This window comes from Sapajus apella, unplaced genomic scaffold (assembly GCF_009761245.1).
Source record: "Sapajus apella isolate SASKATOON/1434 unplaced genomic scaffold, GSC_monkey_1.0 scaffold83, whole genome shotgun sequence".
Classification (NCBI taxonomy): domain Eukaryota; kingdom Metazoa; phylum Chordata; class Mammalia; order Primates; family Cebidae; genus Sapajus; species Sapajus apella.
The window spans coordinates 4161978-4182013 of NW_022437023.1; the positions used below are offsets into that span (position 1 = coordinate 4161978).

Consider the following 20036-nt stretch of genomic DNA (forward strand, 5'->3'; position numbering starts at 1 on the left):
AAAAAAAAAAAAAAAAAAAAACCCACTAAAATAACAAAGAATGATCAATGACTGGATGAAGGGGAGAGTGCATAAAACAAGACTGGCTATGACATGGTAATGGCTGAAGTTGGGTGAAGGGTACTTGGGGGTTGATTATACCTTTTCTCCACATTTGCATATGTTTGAAATTTTCTATAATAAAAAGGTTTTGAGGATTCAGATTCAGGGTTGAGATTCTCTGAGGGCTTGCTGTAGGTTCTGTGTCAGGTCCAGACAGAACAAAGCTGACAGACACGAGTCCCTGATAAAGTCTAATCTTACAGTTCTCATGCAGCAGTGAGCATAGAATCACCACAGGTGCTTGCTTAAGAAGATTCCAGGCTCCACCCCAGAAATGCCAATTGAGTTGGTCTGGAGTGGCGCCCAGAATCTGCCTCTTGAACAAACATCCATTGCCTTCATCCAGGGATTCTGAGGACAGGAGGCTGGAAGCACACTCAGGGAAACTCTGTTCTAGTAATTCTCAGTTGGGGCTGTGCATGATATAAGATCAGGTAGGCCTTACCTTACTTGCATTTAGCAGTAGGATCCTAACAGAAACCACCTGGTCACAGCTGAGCTGCTGCTTATGGAATGCTCACCCCAAGGAAAATGTCAAGGACACGGTTAGCAGGAGACCCAAGCCAAGGTCTGTTGGCCACAGACAGTCATCCCCACCTTCTTTTCCTCTTCTGCTGGCTAGGGGCAGAGCATCCAGAGGACTCTAGGCAGTAGGATAGAAGGAGCCACAAGCTAGCAAGAGCCTGGGTCCCTGAATGACTGTGTGGATCATCTCCCCACCCAACCCTGCCAACCCATAGATGAAAACAGACCTTTATTTGTATTAAGGCTTGAGTTTAGGGGATTATGTGTTACAGCAGATGATCTACCATATTCATCTCCTGTTCACTGTCATCTTTCAGTGTGGAATATAGAACACATGTCTTTGTTAGAAGTAGGGAGACATTTGGAGGGTCAAAGTCTTGCTCCCAAGGCCACTCTTGGGAAGATGATTCTGGCCTGCCAGACTATACCCGAGGAGCACTGTTGGACTGGCTCTTCCAAATACAGGGTGAGGGGAAAGGCAGGCCTTACTCTAACTAGTCCTCCCCTGCTCTCGGTTCTGAAAAGCCTCAGGAAAGGAAGCAACTGGGAAGCAGATACTCTTGTGGGAAAATTACTCACAGCAGCCAGTCTCTTCTGCTTAAGGGTACAACACGGGCTGCTGAGCAATCAGCTCCTCCTCTTGACAGCGGGGCCAAGGAACTCATACCCTTCCTCTTGGGTCCAGGTGGGCAGATGAGGGAGGCCAGGGAGGAGAGGGTCCCTAGACATCAGCTTCTGCCTGGGCATGCATGCCAGGCTTTCGGTCCCTGGAGCCAGCTGCCTCACTCAGGCTCTCCAGAGATTTGTTTTTTGTTTGTTTGTTTTTCTGAAACAGAGTCTCAATCTGTGGCCAGACTGGAATGCAGTGTTGAGATCTTGGCTCACTGCAACCTCGGCCTCGGGTGCGAGTGATTCTCCTGCCTCAGCCTCCCGAGCAGCTGGGACTACAGGCATGTGCCATCATTCCCAGCTAATTTTTCTATTTTTAGTAGAGACGGGGTTTCTCCATGTTGGCCAGTTTGGTCTTGATCTCCTGACCTCATGATCCACCCGCCTCAGCCTCCCAAAGTGCTGGGATTACAGGCATGAGCCACCACGCCCGGCCTTCTGGAGAGTTTAAAGAGAGGGCTGGCTCTGGGGCTGTAACCTGCCCAGTACGAGCAGCACCGGCTTTGCCAGCTTTGCTCAGCCTCTGAGGGCTCCTTTTCGATGAAACCTCATAGCACCTAACCCTTTAACTCATTGGTCTCCATTTTTATCCCACCCCACCTACTAACAGCAAGTCAAGCAGGCTAGAGTGATTCATTACTACAGAGTGAAATGCAGCATGTTACGAAGGAAGGAACCCTGCCACCATCTAGGTGTGTGGCTTCAGGTACGTTCTGTAAAATGGGGATAACTGTCCTGATCCTATCCACTGTGTTCTGTAAGTTGGGGGCACTAAGCAAATGAGAAAAATAAACAGGATGGGCTGGGTGTGGTGGCTCATGCCTGTAATCTCAGCACTTTGGGAGGCTGAGGCAGGTGGATCAGCTGAGGTCAGGAGCTCGAGACCAGCCTGGGCAACATGGTGAAAGCCCATCTCTACTAAAAATACAAAAATTAGCCGGACATGGTGGCACCTGCCTGTAGCTCCAGCTGCTCTACTCGGTAGGCTGAGGCAGGAGAATCACTTGAACCTGGGAGGCAGAAGTTGCAGTGAGCCGAGATTGCACCACTGCACTCCAGCCTGGGTGACACAGCGAGACTCTGTCTCAAAAAAATATAAATAAACAGGATGACTGCTGGCCAAAGACAGTCATCCCCACCCTCTTTCCCGTCTTCTGCTGGCTGGGGGCAGAGCATCCAGACGACTCCAGGCAGTAGGAGAGTTACCAGGTGCGTGGACTGTAAGGGATGGCTGCTTAATGGGACCGAGAGAGAAGCAGTTTTGATGGGGGAAGAGTACAAGGGTGGGGTCTGGCGTCAGCTCAGAGGAGGGGCAGCTAGGGGCAGAGGAGCCCCTGGGTGACTGGAGGCAGGGCGTGTGCTTAGTGGGCAGGAGGAGAGCTTGCAGCCTTGAGACTGAAATTTCAAGGCAGCAGGGAGTGGTGTCATGGGAAAGTGAGTGTGGCTTCCCAGGCCCCAGCTTCTCCCTCTGCCCTGGAGAACCAGGCAGCCGAGGGCCTGCTTGGCTGGGATGAGCCTTTGGCAGCTGCTCCTGCCTGTCTCCTTTCCAGACAGGTGCAGTCACTCACCTGAGGGCTCTTGGCTGCCCATGCCCTGACCTGGCACCTATCCTGGCAGGGAGCACGCCGGGCAGGCTCTACCCTCACAGTCAGGCCCTTTCCATGAGCTGCTGGCTGGAGCCTCCTGGCTCCCCTATCTGTCTGGGCCTAGACACTGTCCCTGCTGGTTCCTTCTGCTCCTTAAACTCATGTTTGACCATCTGCTGGCCCCAGAACCAACCCCTGGCTTATTCGCAATCCTGCTGCCCTTACAGGGCCCTGATAACAGTGAGTCTGCCCCCTCCCCCAACCAGACAGATCAGAGGTTGTCAGAAGCTCCGAGCTGGAAGGAACCTTAACACTTACCTGTTCACTCCGTTCTCTTTGTGTACAGAGGAGGAAACTGATACCCAGAGAGGGAAAAGGACTTGCCCAAAGGAATCCAGCAAATTAATGGCCAAGAGAGGCCTGGAGCCTGGGCCTCCTGACTCCTATTCCAGGGCTCTTTCCACCTTCCCAAACCCTTGGCTGTCTACCAGGGAGTCCACACAGCTCCAGGTCCTGTGTCTGCATAGGGACCTGACATGACCCTGGCCAGCCTCCTTGGCTCAGGAGTTCCCTCCAAGCTGCTTGGGATCTGGGGACGTGCAGGGCTCTGGGTGAGTTGTCTCAGCCCAGACACCAGGGTTTGCTCAGAGCCCAGCACCACAGCCTTCAACCAGGGCTTCAAAGAGGCCAGGGTGGGGCCAGAGCTGGTCCTGTCGGTGTGTGGGGCCCTTGCCCTCTCCCCAAGGCCCACGAAATTGGCTGTATCTCTTCTCACCCTCCTTTGATGTAGTCAAGGAAGGTGCATTCTGACTCCACAGCAAAGGAAAGCAGGGTGACCTTGAAAACAAAAGGGAGCTTGGTCAGCGGGGAGCGTGGGGCTGGCGGAGACGGGTTACGGTTCGAGCTGACATGACAGAACCCTTGGCACGTGCAGTTTTGCATGCATGACTGCATGCTCTGCCCACACCACCCCACGAAGTACTATTCTTATCCCCACTTTATAGCCAAGGGAACTGAAACTCAAAGAGGTGATGCAATGTGCCCAAGGACACGGCCAGGGCAGACAGATCTGAAACCAGGGTGTGTCTGACTTTAGAGCCTGCATACTCTTCACCTTAATGGAAAGGTCCCATCTGTCAGTGGAGCAGCGCTAAAAGCCAAGGGCATTAGTTTCCTTTAAGTGGGCAGTGACTCTCCAGCCCCAGGGCCCTGGGGTGGGGTGTGGAGGGCAAAGGCCCCCCAACACAGGCCTAACAACCTCCCAATGCCTACAAGCTTCACACTTCTATGTGCCTCGAGCTACTGGTCCTGAAATGTGCCTCTCTGGGCTGTGCTTATCTTAAATCTTACTGGTCCCATCTCATCCCTCTCAGACCCAAGACCCTCCCTCCTAAGCAGTCCATCCTTTCCCCAGAGGTAACTGACCACCCCAGGCGCCCTCCCCCAAGCAGAGCCTTTTCACCTATACCCTGGCGATGTTAGCATTGGCTTTGCCAAGACAGGCAGGTACCTGGCAGCTCATTATCATCACAATTTAGAATCAAGGAGACAAATGAAAGCCTGACATCCTAAAGCAATTAAATGAGGCAATTAGGGCAGAGGACCTGATCTTTTACCTGTGTAAGACAACTCCTCTCTAGTAGTTTGGGAGCCACTGATTCCTGCAGATTCAGCCATTTTTATAGGCTCACTGGGAGGGCCAGGTGAGACCACCACCCTTACTTGGCAGTAAGACCCCCACCTACTGTGGTTAAGGTGTTAGGCACCTGGATGAACCATGGGCTTCCTTCCAAGTGTGGCAGCTCAGACTCACTAGGCGTGGACCATGGCGTGGCTTCAACCCTGACCGATGATCATGAGATGCCCTGGGGTGCTCTTAGATCATCCTGCATCCCAGACCCATAATAGCAGAGTTTCTGGGGCTACACGAAAGTCTCAGAGATCTTTCGTTAGCTTTTCACATAAGTCTAATCTGCAGCCAAGTTGACCACTCCCCATTCTAACCCCCAGGATGAAGCAATGCCCTGAATGCCCTGATGATATGATTCACGCAGGGACTTGCAGGGTGAAAGCAGACTTTCCCCTACTCAAGGTATAGTGTCCCTAGACCAGCCGCATCCGCATCACCTTGATGCCAGGCAGAAATGCAGAAATGCAGATTGTTGGCATTTCAACAAGATCCCCAGGAGATTCCGAGCACCATAAGTTATGAAAAGCACTAAACAGGCTGGGCGCAGTGGCTCACACCTGTAATCCCAGCACTTTGGAAGGTCGAGGCGGGCGGATCACCTGAAGTCAGGAGTTTGACACCAGTCTTGACCAACATGGTGAAACCCCGTCTCTACTAAAAATACAAAAATTAACTTGGCGTCGTGGCATCCGCCTGTAATCCCAGCTACTAGGGAGATTGAGGCAGGAGAATCGATTGAACCCGGGAGGTGGAGGTTGCAGGGAGCCAAGGTTGTGCCATTGCACTCCAGCCTGGACAACAAGAGGGAAAATCCATCTCAAAAAGAAAAAAAAAAAGCACTAAACACAGATTCCTGGGCCTCCTAAAGTGGAATCCCAGGGAACTGGCCTGGACATCCGTATTTTAACAAGCTTTCTTGCATCCTGGGTGATTTTTTGGTGGTGAAGATGAGGAAATGTCAGAGAAAAGTCAAGAGACTTGGGCCTAGACCTGCTGTGTCTCTAACTCACTGTGTGACCTGGGACAAATAGCATGCCTTCTTTAGGCCATAGTTCCTTCATCTCTAAAGTAAGAAGGCTGGATGAGATTAGTGGTCTTTGAATCTTCTTATTCCCAGCTGGGGAAGGTGCTACCTTGCCTAGAGGAATGTGGGAGAGTTTAGGGGGCTCTCATAATGACTGGGGGCTCTACTGGTAGCTATGGGCAGTGGCCAGGGGTGCGAAACATCCTGCGAGGTGAAGAATTTTCCTCCCAAACGCTGACAGCATCCCCACTAAGAAACACCACAGCCTTGGACAAAGGAAATATGACTCCAAGCCCCAATGTGCTAAGCAGTTATAATCAAATCAAAAAAGGTGGTGTTCAGTTCCCTTTGAATGAGCAGAGTAATTTCACAGTTCACGAGTCTGCATCTCCCATGTGTCTGTCACAGCCACCCTGTGCAGTGGCAAGGTAAGAATGATTTATTAGTCCCACTTGACAGACAGAGAAAATAAGTTTCTTCAAAGGAACCCCAGAGCTCCTGAAGACCTCTTCTAGGTCTGGAGATGCAGTCTGCCTGACTCAAACGACCAGACTTGGCTGCACTAGCCATTGGCCTCTAGAGTGAGGAAGGAACACAGAGAGGATGAACTTGGGTGTGTCTGCCCCCAAAAAGACAGTGGCTTGTATTAGAAATGCACTGTGAGCTCCACCCCAGGGCCTTTGCACATGCTATTCTCTACAGCAGGAATGCTGGAATTCCCTTTCCCCAGTAGCCTCAGTACTTCCTCCATTGCCTGTCCCTTTGCTCTTTATACTTTTTCCATAGCATGCATAATCAACTGACACAAACAGGGGTGTGTGTGTGTGTGTGTGTGTGTGTGCGCGCGCACGTGCACGTGTGTGTGTGTGTGTGTGTGTGTGTGTCCTGTCTCCCCCCACTAGAGTATAAGCACCAGGGATTTGGGTCTCTCTTCTTTCCAGCTGTATCTGAAAACAAGTGGGTGGCACAAAGTAGCACTCAGTAAATATTTGTTGAATAAACATATGAATGTTCTGAAGACCAACCCCCAGAAGCCACTGGGCCACTGTGTCATCCCCGGAAGGTCACGGGTGAGCAGGGGCAGTGCCCGAAGCGGCTGCCAGCTCTGGAGTGAGATGTCATGCTGACTCCCAGCTCCTCCACCTTCTAGCTGCGTGACCTTGGCTGAGTCACCTTCCTGCTTGCAACCTTGGTTTCCTCTTTCATGACTAGGGGATGATAATATCTGCCTCTCAGGGTTACAACCTGTGAAAAGCACCTACATGGGGAATTTCCCAGAGGAGGGGACCAATAAATACGCTTTCTCTTCCTCTTCCTTCCTGCAGGAAGTCCCGTGGGTGTTTCTGTGATTCCTCATGCTAGATGCAGCCAGCGCCTGCTGTGTGGTCTCCAAGTCAACTCCCTCCCCCGGCTGTTGCTCCATCTGCCCCACCCCTCCCCACCCCATGCAGCCCTCTTCCCGTCTGACTCCCACACTCTGCCCATGCACACACACAGACACACAGGCCTCCCTGATACCAGACCTAGCTGGGGGCTCAGAATGTCTACGCCTGGCTGCAGAGAGGGGGTGGCTACTCACTGTGCCAGAATTCACGTATTTCTTTTTCTTCATTTTCTTTTTCGGGTTTACCACCTGCAGGAAAAACCAGTTACCAGGTAAGGTGTGCTTCCAGGGAGTCAGGGCTGGGTCCTGAGGGCTTCTGCTGGCCCCTGGGTGTGGTCCTAGCCCAGCCCCATTAGAGGGTGGGTATGAAGATCACAGGGGCCAGGACAGTAGGGTTTAGGGAGGTTTCGCAGGAGACTGGTATTGAGTCTGGTTTACACAACTGGGTTCTGCTATCAGACCCAGGGTCCCACCATCAACCAAGGGCTTCCCGGTGCCTCTGAGGCTCCCAGTCCATCACCACCCCTCTGACTTAGCAGCATGAACCTCTTTAGCTTTAACTTCCAAACCAGACCTGTGTCAGACAGCTCAGAGTAGGTGCTCAGAACGGGCTTGTTAGTGGCTAACTCAGCGGTCTCAATCAGGGGCGATTTTACCCCCAGGAACATTTGGTAACGTCTGGAGACAGTTTTGGTTTTCCCAACTGAGGGAGTGGGTAGAGGCCAGGGGTGCTGCTAAAAACCCCACAGTATACAGGACAGCCTCCCACAGCACAGAGTGGCACCGTCCCGAATGCCATAGCGCCAAGGCCGAGAGTGGGCTGAGTGATGAGAGCCGCCTGGCCCCGGGGCGCCCCCACGAGACTTCCGCAATTACTGTCTTTGTATTTTCATTTGACCCTCCTCACTTTGTTTTGTTTTTAATAAGGGGAGTCTAGGCACTTTTCCCTAATGTCCCATCAAACAAAGTGAGGCAATTTTCACACCTCCTGTGCGACCTGTCAGTTTCTGATGATCGCATTTCCCTTTTCCCTGTCTTTGCTCCCGCAGAGCCCATCAGCCGATCTTTACTGTGGTCCCTTCTGCCTGAGTGACTATCGCTATCTATTTCCTGAAAGAAGGAAACTAAAGCACAGAGACACCAAGTGATTTGCCTAAGGTCACACAGCCCTCTGGGTAGTGACAGGATTAGAAACCCAGTTTCCTGCCCCCAGGCCAGTGGTGCATACGTGGGTACCACCTTGATAACAGACACAAACACATCCCTTTCACACACAGTTAATGGGGCGGGTGGAAACACATATTTCTTCTCCCTTGGAATCATCACTTCTGTTGGAGAGAGAAGATATGTCCTCAGAGCAAAAAGTGACTAGGGCCATGGAAAAAGGGGGATCACGGAAGTATCAGGGGAGTTGGAGGAAGGAAAGACCGCTGTAGGTGGGAGTGTCAGCAAAGGCTCCCTGGAGCAGGCAGTCTGGAAGGCAGACTTAGAGGGACAGGAAGGCTCTGGGCAGGGAGAGAAGGATGTCGGAGAAAACGCTGTGGGAAAAATGCACAGAACCCAGGCCCGGTTTGATGGCGGAACCACAGGGTGGAAGAGTAAGTTGGGCGGGCTGGAGGAAAGCCTTGAATGCCCAGTGAAAAATGTATAAATGTCACCCAGCGAGCAGCCTGCAGGGAACTGGGATGACCCTCAAGCTGGTGGGAGACAAAATCAGAGCAGGATCTAGGACGCTGGAGCCTGGTAGGGGGAGTATGAGGGGAGGAGGAGGCACATCCAGGAAATACTTGCCTGGTTCTGTCACCTAATAATAGCTGTGTGACCTTAGGCAGGTTACTTGGCCTCAGTGTGCCTCAGTCTCCTCATCTGTAAAACGGGAATTAAAAGCACCTGCCTCCCAGAAAGGTTTGAGATTAAATAGGCCTATCAAAGTGACTAGAACAAGGTTTGGAATGTAGTAAGTATTATCTAAAAGTGTTGCTTTTTTCTTAAACAGGGTCTTGCTCTATTGTCCAGGCTGGAGTGCAGTGGTGGGATCATAGCTCATTGCAGCCTTGACCTCCTGGGCTCAAGCAATCCTCCCCGGTAGCTGGGACCACAGGTACATGCCACCATGCCTGGCTATTTTTTTTTTTTTTTTTTGGTAGAGGTAGGCTCTCACCATGTTACCCAGGCTGGTCTCAAACTCTTGGGCTCAAGCGATCCTCCTGCCTCAGCCTCCCAGTGTGCTGGGAGGTGCAGCCACCACACCCAGTCTCAGTCATTGTTTTTAAAAATTGCTACTACTACCATACTGCTACCATTGTCCATCTGAGAGGCATGAGGACTCGGGGAGATTGGGACAGGTGCTCAGCGATGGTGAGAACAGCACTGTCAAGAAGTGCCCATGCCTCTTGGGCCCTGGGGGCGGCTATAGCGGTTTGAGAGAGGGAGGGATTGGGGTGACCAGGTAGACACAGACGGAAGGTGGAGCTGGGTCTGGGGCACAGGTGGGAAGTTCATGTGGGAGGGCTGGCAAGCTGTGCAGATAGAAACCAAGGGCCTGGGTGAGCTGGGAGGAGCCTGGGAGAGACGAGAGCACTCTCTTTTAGCACTGGAGGACGCCCCTCCGTGGGGCTACCCAGACGGTGCGGCGCTCACAGACATGTTCATGGAAAAACAGCCTACCAGGCAAGTTGTTAAGATGAAGGCAAAATGGCAGCCCCGGTGCTGCACAGTGCCTCAGTTTCCCAATCTGTCCCTTGAGGGTGTTGAACTATGGGAATGGAGAGCATCTCAAACTGTTGCTCCAGCCCTCCCAGCTGAGGAGAAGGAAGCTGGAGTCCTGAGTGTAACCAAAGATTTGGCTACAAGCACGTTTCTTCTAAGCCTTCTATGTTATCTTTAAATTGGCCTGTATTCCACATTTCCACTCTCCAATATAACTGCTTTAGTGTTAAAGCAATGTTCTGTTCTCAGATCCCCGAGGTTTCATGCCCCCAGCGTCAGCCTTTCCCGCCCTGCCATGGTGAATCCCATGCAGAGGGCCAGTGCCACCTAGGGGCCAGCCCAGAAGCCGTGCTGTCGCTAAGCCACCTCCTTTCCCTCTCCTTGGTGGTGAAGCAGGGAAAGGACAGTTCTGGAGTCCACCCTCCTGTGCGCAGTGGGATGAGGGGAGAAATGAGGGGCTCTTAGGGCCCAGGAGCTGTGCTGGCTCTGAGGATGCAGCAGCGAGAGCAACGCAGCCCCCACCCTGAGGACCCCATGGTCTTTGAGGGGGTGGGTAGTGGGTAGTGTCACAAACAAGAAATAGCCAGAGGGGACTCCAGGAGCACTGAGAAGTGTCGCCCCAGGTTCTGGGGTGGAGTGAGTGTGCAGGTGGACACAGCTTCCTGGAGGGGAACAGCCACATGGAGGCTCCGCAGACCAACAGCTCCTACCCAGGAGAAGACAGGAGGGAGTTCCAGGTGGAGGCACCCAAGTGAATCGAGCTGGAGGCTGAGACAGCATGGAGGTTCAGAGAGCCTCAGGTGGCAGGACGGGCTGAAAGTGGGAATGGGCAGAGGGAAGGGGCCGGGGCCAGCTCCAGGGGCCTCCAAAGGCATGTGATGTGTGTTCCTATTTACATGCAAAGCTCACCCCTAAAATCCCAGCACTTTGGGAAGCCGAGGCGGGTGGCTCGCCTGAGCTCAGGAGTCGGAGGCCAGCCTGGGCAACATGGCAAAACCCCGTCTCTACCAAAAATACAAAAAAATTAGCCAGGGTGGTGGTATATGCCTCTGGTCCCAGCCACTTGGGAGACTGAGGTGGGAGGATAGCTAGAGCCTGGAGGCGGAGGCGGAGGTTGCAGTGAGCCGAGATTATGCCACTGCACTCCAGCCTGGGTGAGAAGAGACTCCATCTCAAAAAAACCAAGCAAACAAAAAACATGCACGCACAGATTGCAGGTGGCTGGCTGGGGAAACAGCATCCTGAATGAAGGAGCCTGGACTTCACCCTGAGGGTCAGTGGATCTCAGCTGGGGTGGGAGCATCTTTCACTATCTCCCCCCACCTCCCGTGAGCGAACTAGGCTGAGGTGTCGGGTGGAACACCCAAGACAGGCTTTAAGCAGGGGAGCGATGTGGTCAGATCACCATTTTGGTGGAGTACTCTGGTTACTGGGCAGGGGACAGAAGGAAGCAAGGAGGCTGTGGCAAAGCCCCGTGCGCGGGAGAGGATGAGGGGGGTGGTGGGGGACTGAGATGAAGGAGGGAATGATGCCGGAAAACATAGGTGGTAGAAGGGCAGTGTTCGGTTGTGGACTGGATATGGAGTGAGGGATGGGGACTCCCGAGGAGCCCTGAGCCCCCGTGATGGGAATATTCGAGATGAAGCCTGGCTGCCAGGAAGACGGGAGTGCTGAGGGAGGTTGAGCCAATGCATTCAGTTTTGGAAGGTTGAGCCCCAGGAGGGGCCAGTAGACAGCTGGATGTGGGAGTGTGACACCAGAGCGACGCCAGGGCCCGAGGCATGGGTCTTAACTAGCTGAAGCCTCTTCCCTCTTCTGGCAGTTCTGATTCTAGCAAGGCCTTCCTGCCCTGACTGGCCTCCTCCTGGGACTGCCAGAGGGGAGCTCCTTTTCCACCTGAAGGCCTTCCGATGTGTGAAGACAGTGCTTCTGCCTCCCAGCGTGGCAGTTTCTCTTGTTGATTACAAAGAAGCAGAGATCAACAACTGAGAAAACAAGTCAATCGAATGCTTTCTGCTCGTAGCCCGAGAGAAACGGCTCCTCCTGGGCCTGTCAAGCACCTTTAGAAGCCAAGCTCCGGGCGATCTGACCCCTTCCCTTCACCTCCCTAAATTTACTCCTCAAAGGAGGCCAGAGAACCGTGGAGTCTGCTTCTCTCTGCCTGGGGTGGGGCAGAGGAGGGGGGACAAAAACAGCTTCTCTCTTTGCAGATGCAGAAAACAAAGCAATGTACTGTATTAGAGGCTTTTCAAATAAATTAATCCACACTCCGTCTTCACAACAGCCATGTTCAATCTCATTCCGCATGCGAATGTCTAACGCACCTACAGTGTGCCCGGCAGTGCCCTGGCCCGTGAGAGGAGGCAACAGAAAGGGCCCTTGGGAAGTCTACTTGGGACACAAGACCTGCCCACTCAGGACCAAGATACAGGGCAAGGGAGTGGAGGTAACATGGGAATTGGATTCAGCGATGGAGCTCAAAGCCAGCTCTTCAGCCTGGCTGGCTGAGTGGCCACTAGCATGATGACAGGGCCAGGATGGTAGGATGGTTGTAAAATGGGAGTCTCTGGGCACACGGTGCCAGGATGGTAGGATGGTTGTAAAATGGGAGTCTCTGGGCACACGGTGCTCAGCAGATGATGACAGAAGACAGTGCTGACCTCTGGGTCAGGCATTGCTCCAGTAATTTTTAATTTTCAGTTTGCACGGCACAGATTGGTTCAGGGACATAGCTAGTAAGTGGTAGAGTCAGGATACGAACCCAAGCAGTTACTTGGGTTATAAGTATCTACCATTTAGTGGGTTTGGCGTGAACCATGACATCTGTGGAAGTTCAGATGAGAAAGAATGCACGGGGACGAGAGTGGCTGGGAAGCCCTCCCAGAGGAGCAGGACTGAGCTAGATTTGGAAGGTGGGGAGGGAACTGTAAGAGGGAGAGCTCACGGTGCAACGCGGTGGCTCATGCCTGTAATCTCAGCACTTTGGGAGGCCACGGCAGGAGGATCACCAGAGCCAGGAGGTCAAGCACAGCCTGGGCAACATAGCAAGATCCCATCTCTTTAAGAAATTTAAAACACCAGGCGTGGTGGCTCACACCTGTAATTCTAGCACTTTGGGAGGCCGAGGTGGGTGGATCACCTGTGGTCAGGAGTTCAAGACCAGCCTGGCCATCATGGTGAAACCCCCCCCAAAAAAAAAGAAATTTAAAACATCAGTCAGGCATGGTGGTGCACGTTTGTGGCCCCAGCTACTCGGGAGGCTGAGGTGGGAGCCTGGGAGGTCGGGTTGCAGTGAGCCAGGGCAACAAAGTGAGACCCTGTCTCAAAAAAAAAAAAAAAAAAAGAACACACACACACACACACACACACACACACACACGCACTCGAACACATTCACAAAAGTTCTTCAACAGAGATCGTCCCTTGAGGGCAAATGCTACTATTGTATCTCTAGAGGTGCCTTGCCCAAGGCTCTCCAGCTCTGGGGTTAGAGCAAGGAAGGTATCCAGACCTCATTCTCCTGAAGTTTTCATTCTGAAACAGGTAAGATACTCAGCAGGCCCTGAAACTGTTCTGATTGAAAGCAGAGCGCCACCTTCAACTCAGGACCTCAGGTCTCAAGCCAGAACCTTCTTATACTGGTCCTCCGTGCTCCCACCTCTTTCACTTGTGGGAAGTGCTCTTTATGGGGGCACTATAACTCCGCGATTTGGAATCAGCCAAGTCTGGGTTGTTTGTTTCTTGATTTTGCAATGTACTGAACAGCGGCACTTTGGGCAAGTTCTCATACGTCTCCAAGACTTGGTCTCCTTAACAGTAGAATGGGACAATAACACCTACCTCACAGGGAAACACACAAAGCCCCCAGCCCAGTACATGGCTCACTATAGGTCTCAGTGACTGGGCCACTTGGCAGTGCAAACCCCAGATTGCAGGTGCCCGCCTCACCTCATAGATGTTGAATTGGCTCTGCCCACGGGCCAGCTCCCGGTAACTAGTGGTGAACTCTCCAATGAAGTCATGGCTGCAAGGGAAGACTGCAGCTGAGACCAAGGCCAGGCTGTGCTCTGCCTCTGCCCTGCCCCAGCCTTGCACTCATTCATTTCCCCGGCTCCCAATTCTACCCCGGACTCCACTCCAGGGTCACACGCCAGCAGACAGGCTGGGTCCCTGGGAAGAGAGCCCAGCATTGCACACAGAACAAGACACCCAGTTTTCACCCAATAAAGAAAAGAGCCCTAGAAGAGTGGCACCCACTTCTACTTGGATCCCTGTTTGAACAAGGGTATTTGGGGGATGATTGGGGAAATTTGAATATGAAATGAATAGTGAGTGGTATTTAAGAATATTGTAGCCAGGCACGGAGGCTCATGCCTGTAATCCCAGCACTTTGGAAGGCCAAGGCGGGCGGATTGCCTGAGATCAGGAGTTCGAGACCAGCCTGGCCAATAAGGTGAAACCTGATCCCTATTTAAAATACAATTAACCAGGTGTGGTGTCAAACGCCTATTATCCCTGCTACTCCGAAGGCTGAGGCAGGAGAATCGCCTGAACCCAGGAGGTGGAGGTTGCAATGAGCTGAGATCATGCCACTGTATTCCAGCCTGGGCGACACAGCGAGACTCCATCTCAAAAAAAAAAAAAAAATAAAGAACATGTCCAGTATGACAATGGCGTTTGTGGTAAAGTGGGAAAATGCCCTTATTTTTTAGACATTTCCAATGAAGTATTTAGAGGTAAAATACCATGATGTCTATAATTTAAGCTATATTAGCAAAACATAGATGAAGCAAATATAAAATGTACCAAATGTTAAATTCAGGTAATGGGCTTAAAGGTGTTCATTAAACCCTTCTCTAACAAGATGCTTTTAAAAACACAATGAGAGCGATGTCCAGCTGGGCAGCTGGAAGTGTTTTCTGCAGTGCCCACACCTTCTGGAGTGTTTACGTCCAACACGGCCAAGACTGGTACAAAGCAGAACTTTCACTGACCCCGGGGTTGCCTCCTTTAACTTTCCGGGTCACTGTCAAAGGGGCCATGGTCAGTGTGCTGGCCTGGAGCATCCAGCCAGAGACTGATGCCCAAGAGGCGTCCCTGGGGACCTCCCCTTCCCCTAGGAGTCTACACTGTATCGTGTCTACATATTTACAGCTCTCAGCATTCTGACTATGAGCAACTTCATGGTGGGACCCAGTGGTGGCATCTGGGACTGTCCCCAACTGGCACAGAAGAGACTATTCCAGGCAAAGAAATACAGGCACACAGGGTAAGACGAGGCAAATCGCAGGTGGAAACGTGAAGCTGACTCAGGTCGCTGAGAGGCAAGGAAGGGAGGGCATGGCAGCTCTGGAGTTTCTTGCGGGATGGTTGGTCTTGGGGGAAGGTGAGTTCCTTGGAAGGGGGCACGGGCCTCACCTGGAGCTGCATTTGCATAGCACTTTACATACGATGAGACAAACCCCCTGTCCCAGTCACAGTCTTGGGAGGTACCAGCAGACACTGGGGGACTGTGAAGTCCTCCTAAGTCACTCCTTGATAGTGCCACAGAAAGGGGAGGTCACAAAAGTCAGGTTGACATATTTGGATTTGGCTCAACCGACACATAGAAGCCAGGGAGGGTTCTGGATTGAAGCTTCGAGAGGCTGGCTCTTGTCCTCGTCTATGGATTCCCAGCAGTGCTGGCCTCCCAGAGACCCTGAGTGGGAAGCACGCTCCCAGCAGCCAGGCACAGCCCTGCGCAGGCACTGTCTCACGGCCCCGAGTCCACGCACGCCTCCTAGCTCACCCCCCATAGCCCATTCCCTCAGTCCTGGCTCTCTCCAAACAGCTCCTCTGATGAGCTGAGGGCTGTAGGGGTACAATTGGCCTCCCCGATAGGTTGTGGGGAGTCTCTCAGGGCTGGGCTCCTCTCTCCTCTGTGCCTCGGCCACCCCACAATGCTTAGCCCGAGGCTTCACACAGAAAATGTGTCCATGAATGATGAGGTTCACTGGTGTCTGCGCCCTAGAACATGCGCTCTTCAGAAAGCCCTAAATTCTGCCCCACGTGGGGAGATTGAGGGTACTGGCTGGTCCCTGGGCAGCTATTTGGGAAAAAGGAGGCCTCTGATGCCCCTGGCACTGTATCCTGCAGGCCAGAGGTCCTCTGGTGCCTCTGTGGAGCTGGATAGGGAGGAGCTACTGTGGCAGAAGACCCCTCCCTCGACACGCAAACCCAGGCTCGCTCACCCACAGAGCTGCAGGTGGGAGCCTGGTCACAGCTCTCCAACCCCCTTCCCAGTGGCTGTCCCCATCGCCACTCACCTTCTCACCCTGCCCTCCTGCCCACTTACCTGCCATCCCGATCCCAGTCGTACACCTCCACCTTGATGGTCCTGCAAAACAAAGGCCCTTGCTCGAATGGGCCCGATCCCGCACCCATGTGGCTGAGGATGGGGCCCTCTCCATGTTCCTGGACCAGAAGGGGAGGCCAGGACTCCCTCTGGGGCCTGGGAGGGGAGACAGGGGCCTGAAGACAAGGATCGCCCTTGAGGCCTTTTAGGAAAGGTCTTAGGAACCGGCCAGCCAGGGCTGTGTAGGGACCTCCCAGAATTTCAAGGAGGATGTGGGAAAAACAGCTGCAGACTTCAGCTCACCCCACCTTTTCTTGGCCCCTGCAGAAGAGGCATAAGCCCTGGCCAGCATGGAGCCATGCTGTGGATTTACCAGAGGTGGAGGCGCCGAGAAAGCAGGAGTGTGACACTCCCTGGATCTCAGGCCTTGGCAGGGCGGAGGGGAGGAGAACAGGACTGCTTGGGGAGGGTCTGAGGGCTTTGGGGTGGGAGCCAGCCCTGCGTGTCAGGGGTGAGCCCAGGGCCCTGACTTGGGGATGGCCCGCTGAGCTTTTCTGTCCCCACGACTGGCTCCTGAGTGAGGGTGTAATTATCTTCATATTTTAGCCTGGCTGCTTTAATTAGCTTGTTTTGACTCCTATGCATGCGGATGGGCTTTGAGAGCCCATTTTATTTTTAGCCATGTTCCCATGGCAACAGGCTAGCGGACCAGAGCTGGGAAGAGGGAGGTGGAGGGTTGTGGTTAACTCTTGGTGCCAGCTGCTCAGTCCTCCAGGGATGCCCAGGGACAGGGGAGCTGCCAGGGCCCCATAGCAGGGTGAGGTCTGGGAAGGTGGAAAGGGCCCAGGAGCTGGGGTCTCCAGCCTTCAGTTCTTAGTGGGGCGCACAGTCGCAGCTCCCTGGGCGTCTCTGTTCACATCCCATCATCTCGCCCGTCTCAGGCCTGCCAGGAGTCAGCCTTGGGCTTCTGTGGCCCCCCAGGAGGAGGCGCTATCTCCTTTCAGATGAGCCTCCTCGGGATCGGGGTAGGGGGCGAATCTATGGCAGGGCAGAAACTGTTCCAAATGAAGGAATACACGGGAGGTTGTGCACAGACTGGATTTTTGTAAATCAACTCCTGTACAATGGGGCAGGCATAGAAGCCAACCATTTAAAGGAATCCTTTAAATTCTTGTGAAGAACAAAAAAACGATGTCTCTTTGAGGTGAATTACTGTGGAAAGGGAAAAAACAGCTAAACCCCTGAAGGTGGGCTGATGAGCTGGAAAGATCAGGACGGCCCTAGGCTTGGACCTGGGCCTCTTGCTAGGGGACCTGGAGATGTGGCTGAATCTCCCTGAGCCATAAACCACCACTGAAAAGAGGGGTAATAGTGGCCTTGCAGAACAACTGCAAGAAAAAGTCAGTAAAGCCTGCCAGCCACACGGGAGGATCTCTACAAAAATGCCTCCTTCCCTACTTCATCATGTGGCTGAGCTCCGGTAGATTGTTTCTTTCTTTCTTTCTTTCTTTTTCCTTCCTTCCTTCCTTCCTTCCTTCCTTCCTTCCTTCCTTCCTTCCTTCCTTCCCTCCTTCCTTCCTTCCTTCCTTCTTTTTCTTTTTTTTTTGAGATGGAGTCTTGCTCTGTTGCCAGGCTGGAGTGCAAATGGTGCCATCTCGGCTCACTGCAAGCTCCACCTCCCAGGTTCAAGTGATTCTCCTGCCTCACCCTCCCTCTGGGACTACAGGCACGCACCACCACACCTGGCTAATATTCGTATTTTTAGTAGAGATGGGGTTTCACCATGTTGGCAAGGCTGATCTTGAACTCCAGACCTCAGATGATCCACCCACCTCGGCCTCCCAAAGTGCTCGGATTATAGGCCTGAGCCACCATGCCCCGCCTCTGACAGTTTTTCATATGAAATTTACTTAAATCAGGGGACACTTGCACCTAGGTACTTGGGCTCTGCAACTCCCGACCGCCTGGCCAAATCAGTGGTAGCTTTCCAGACACAGAATCCCAGGCCCAGCTCTGGGCAAGATGCAGGAATCTGTTTTCAAGGCTTCCCTAGTGACTGCTGTGTGTGTTCTGGAGTGATGACCTCAACCCCACTGTCAGATGGGAAAATTGAGCCTTAAGGGCCTCCAGTGACTTGCCCAGAGTCACCCAGCTGAAGGTCTGAGCCAAAACAAGACCAAGTCCCTGACTCTCAGTCCAGGACTCCAGTCATGGCCCCACAAGGCTGAAGTCTCTCTACCCCTGTCTAGTGGCCTCCCAGTCCCTCCCCAGATCCTTAAGCTCTGCAGGGGACCTTCAGAGACCCCAGCAAGGAAAATCTCTCCTCTGACCACCAACGCTAGGTGACTAGATTGGTGATGGCCGCATGCTCAGAAGCTGGAGGACCCCAGTCGTGGCGAAAGCCCTGGATATCCACAAAATCACTGGGGACATTTTATTTTTTTGAGGCGGAGTCTTGCTCTGTCACCCAGGCTGGAGTGCAATGGCCCAATCTCAGCTCACTGTAACCTCCGCCTCCCAAGTTCAAGTGATTCTCTTGCCTCAGCCTCCCGAGTAGCTGGGATCACAGGCACCCACCAACACACTCAGCTAATTTTTGTATTTTTAGTACACATGGGGTTTCACCATGTTGGCCAGGCTGGTCTCAAACTCCTGACCTTGTGATCTGCCTGCCTTGGCCTAGCAAAGTGCTGGGATTATAGGCATGAGCCACCACGCCCGGCTGGGAAATGTTTAATCCTAGGTCAGAGGGTCTGATTTAATTGGTCTGGATAGGACTCAGGTCTGGGTAGTTTTGAAAAGTTCTCTAATGGATTCTAGCATGCAGGCAGAGCCACTGACCTTCTCTAGAGGACAGCACTAGTTTTCAAACTTGGTTGCACTTTGGAATCCCCTTGAGAAGCTTTAGAAGTACTGACACCGATGTCTCACTCAAGAGATTCATGATCAGCTGGTGTGGAGTACAACCTGGGCATGCGGAGGGTGAAAAGCTCCCGGGAGATTTGAACTTGCAGCCCGGGTTGAGACCACTGAGTGTGAGATGCCTGTGTAAACTCAGCCCGGCCTCCATCAAGGCCCCAGGGATGGCTGCAGCCTAGGGGTCAGATTAGCTCAGGGGCTGCAACTCCAGCCTTGGGAGAGAAGAAGGTGAGAGAGATACTGCCCAGAGACATGGGGAAGGTCATGGGGAGAGGACAAATAGGGCTTTTGCTACTGTATTCCTGGTTCTTATTTTTTTGAGATGGAGTCACTCTGTCGCCCAAGCTAGAGGGCAGTGGCACGATCTCAGCTCACTGCAACCTCCGCCTCCTGGGCTCAAGTGATTCTCCTGCCTCGGTCTCCTGAGTAGCTGGCATTACAGGTGCATGCCACCACATCTAGCTATTTTTGTATTTTTAGTAGAGACTGGGTTTCACCATGGTGGCCAGACTGTTCTCAAACTCCTGACCTCAAGTGATCCGCCCATCTTGGCCTCTGAAAATGCTGGGATTACAGGCATGAGCCACTGTGCCCAGCCATATTCACAGTTTTGTGCCTGTCCACCTTGGCTGGGCTGCCCGAAGTCACTGCAGATGCCGCTTGTCATCTGGTTGGCCTTGGCTCCCAACCCCTTAGCACAGGGCCAACCAAAGCTGTGGTCAGACTGTCTGTGACTTCTGGGGCCAGCACCCAAGAGAACAGGCTTATTGGGGTGGGGGGAAATGAAATGGGCTTCTGCAGCCCCCAAAATGAACATCTTATCTGGCATAAAAAGGCTCAGAACACAGAGGCCTAATGTAGGAGGCAGCAAGGTGGACAGGGAAGGCCTTCAGCTCTGGGGTAAGCAGCCCTGGGTGGCCGTCCCAGCTTTTCCAGGTACTAGGCCTATTGCGCTGAACAACTGGCTTAACCTTTGGACACCCCACTCCTTTCCAAATTGAGAAAAATCACACCCACTTTGGAGTTGCTGTGGAAGTAAACTATACCCAAATGCAGTCAGCACTGGACACACGTTGCTCTGTTTCTGTCTAAAA

At 52.9% G+C, this 20036-nt stretch overlaps 1 protein-coding gene across 3 annotated transcripts in view; it reads right to left on the reverse strand.

The window, feature by feature from the left end:
* The window catches only part of CPNE5 (copine 5), a 102627-nt gene that overhangs the window by 9609 nt on the left and 72982 nt on the right, over positions 1-20036 (reverse strand). For all 3 annotated transcript variants that reach the window (XM_032253585.1, XM_032253584.1, XM_032253583.1), the window contains 4 exons: positions 16024-16065; positions 13638-13713; positions 7176-7229; positions 3658-3719 (listed from right to left, as the gene is read on the reverse strand). In XM_032253585.1, the coding sequence (XP_032109476.1) occupies positions 3658-3719; positions 7176-7229; positions 13638-13713; positions 16024-16065 (234 nt within the window). The remainder of the gene's footprint in view (positions 1-3657; positions 3720-7175; positions 7230-13637; positions 13714-16023; positions 16066-20036) is intronic.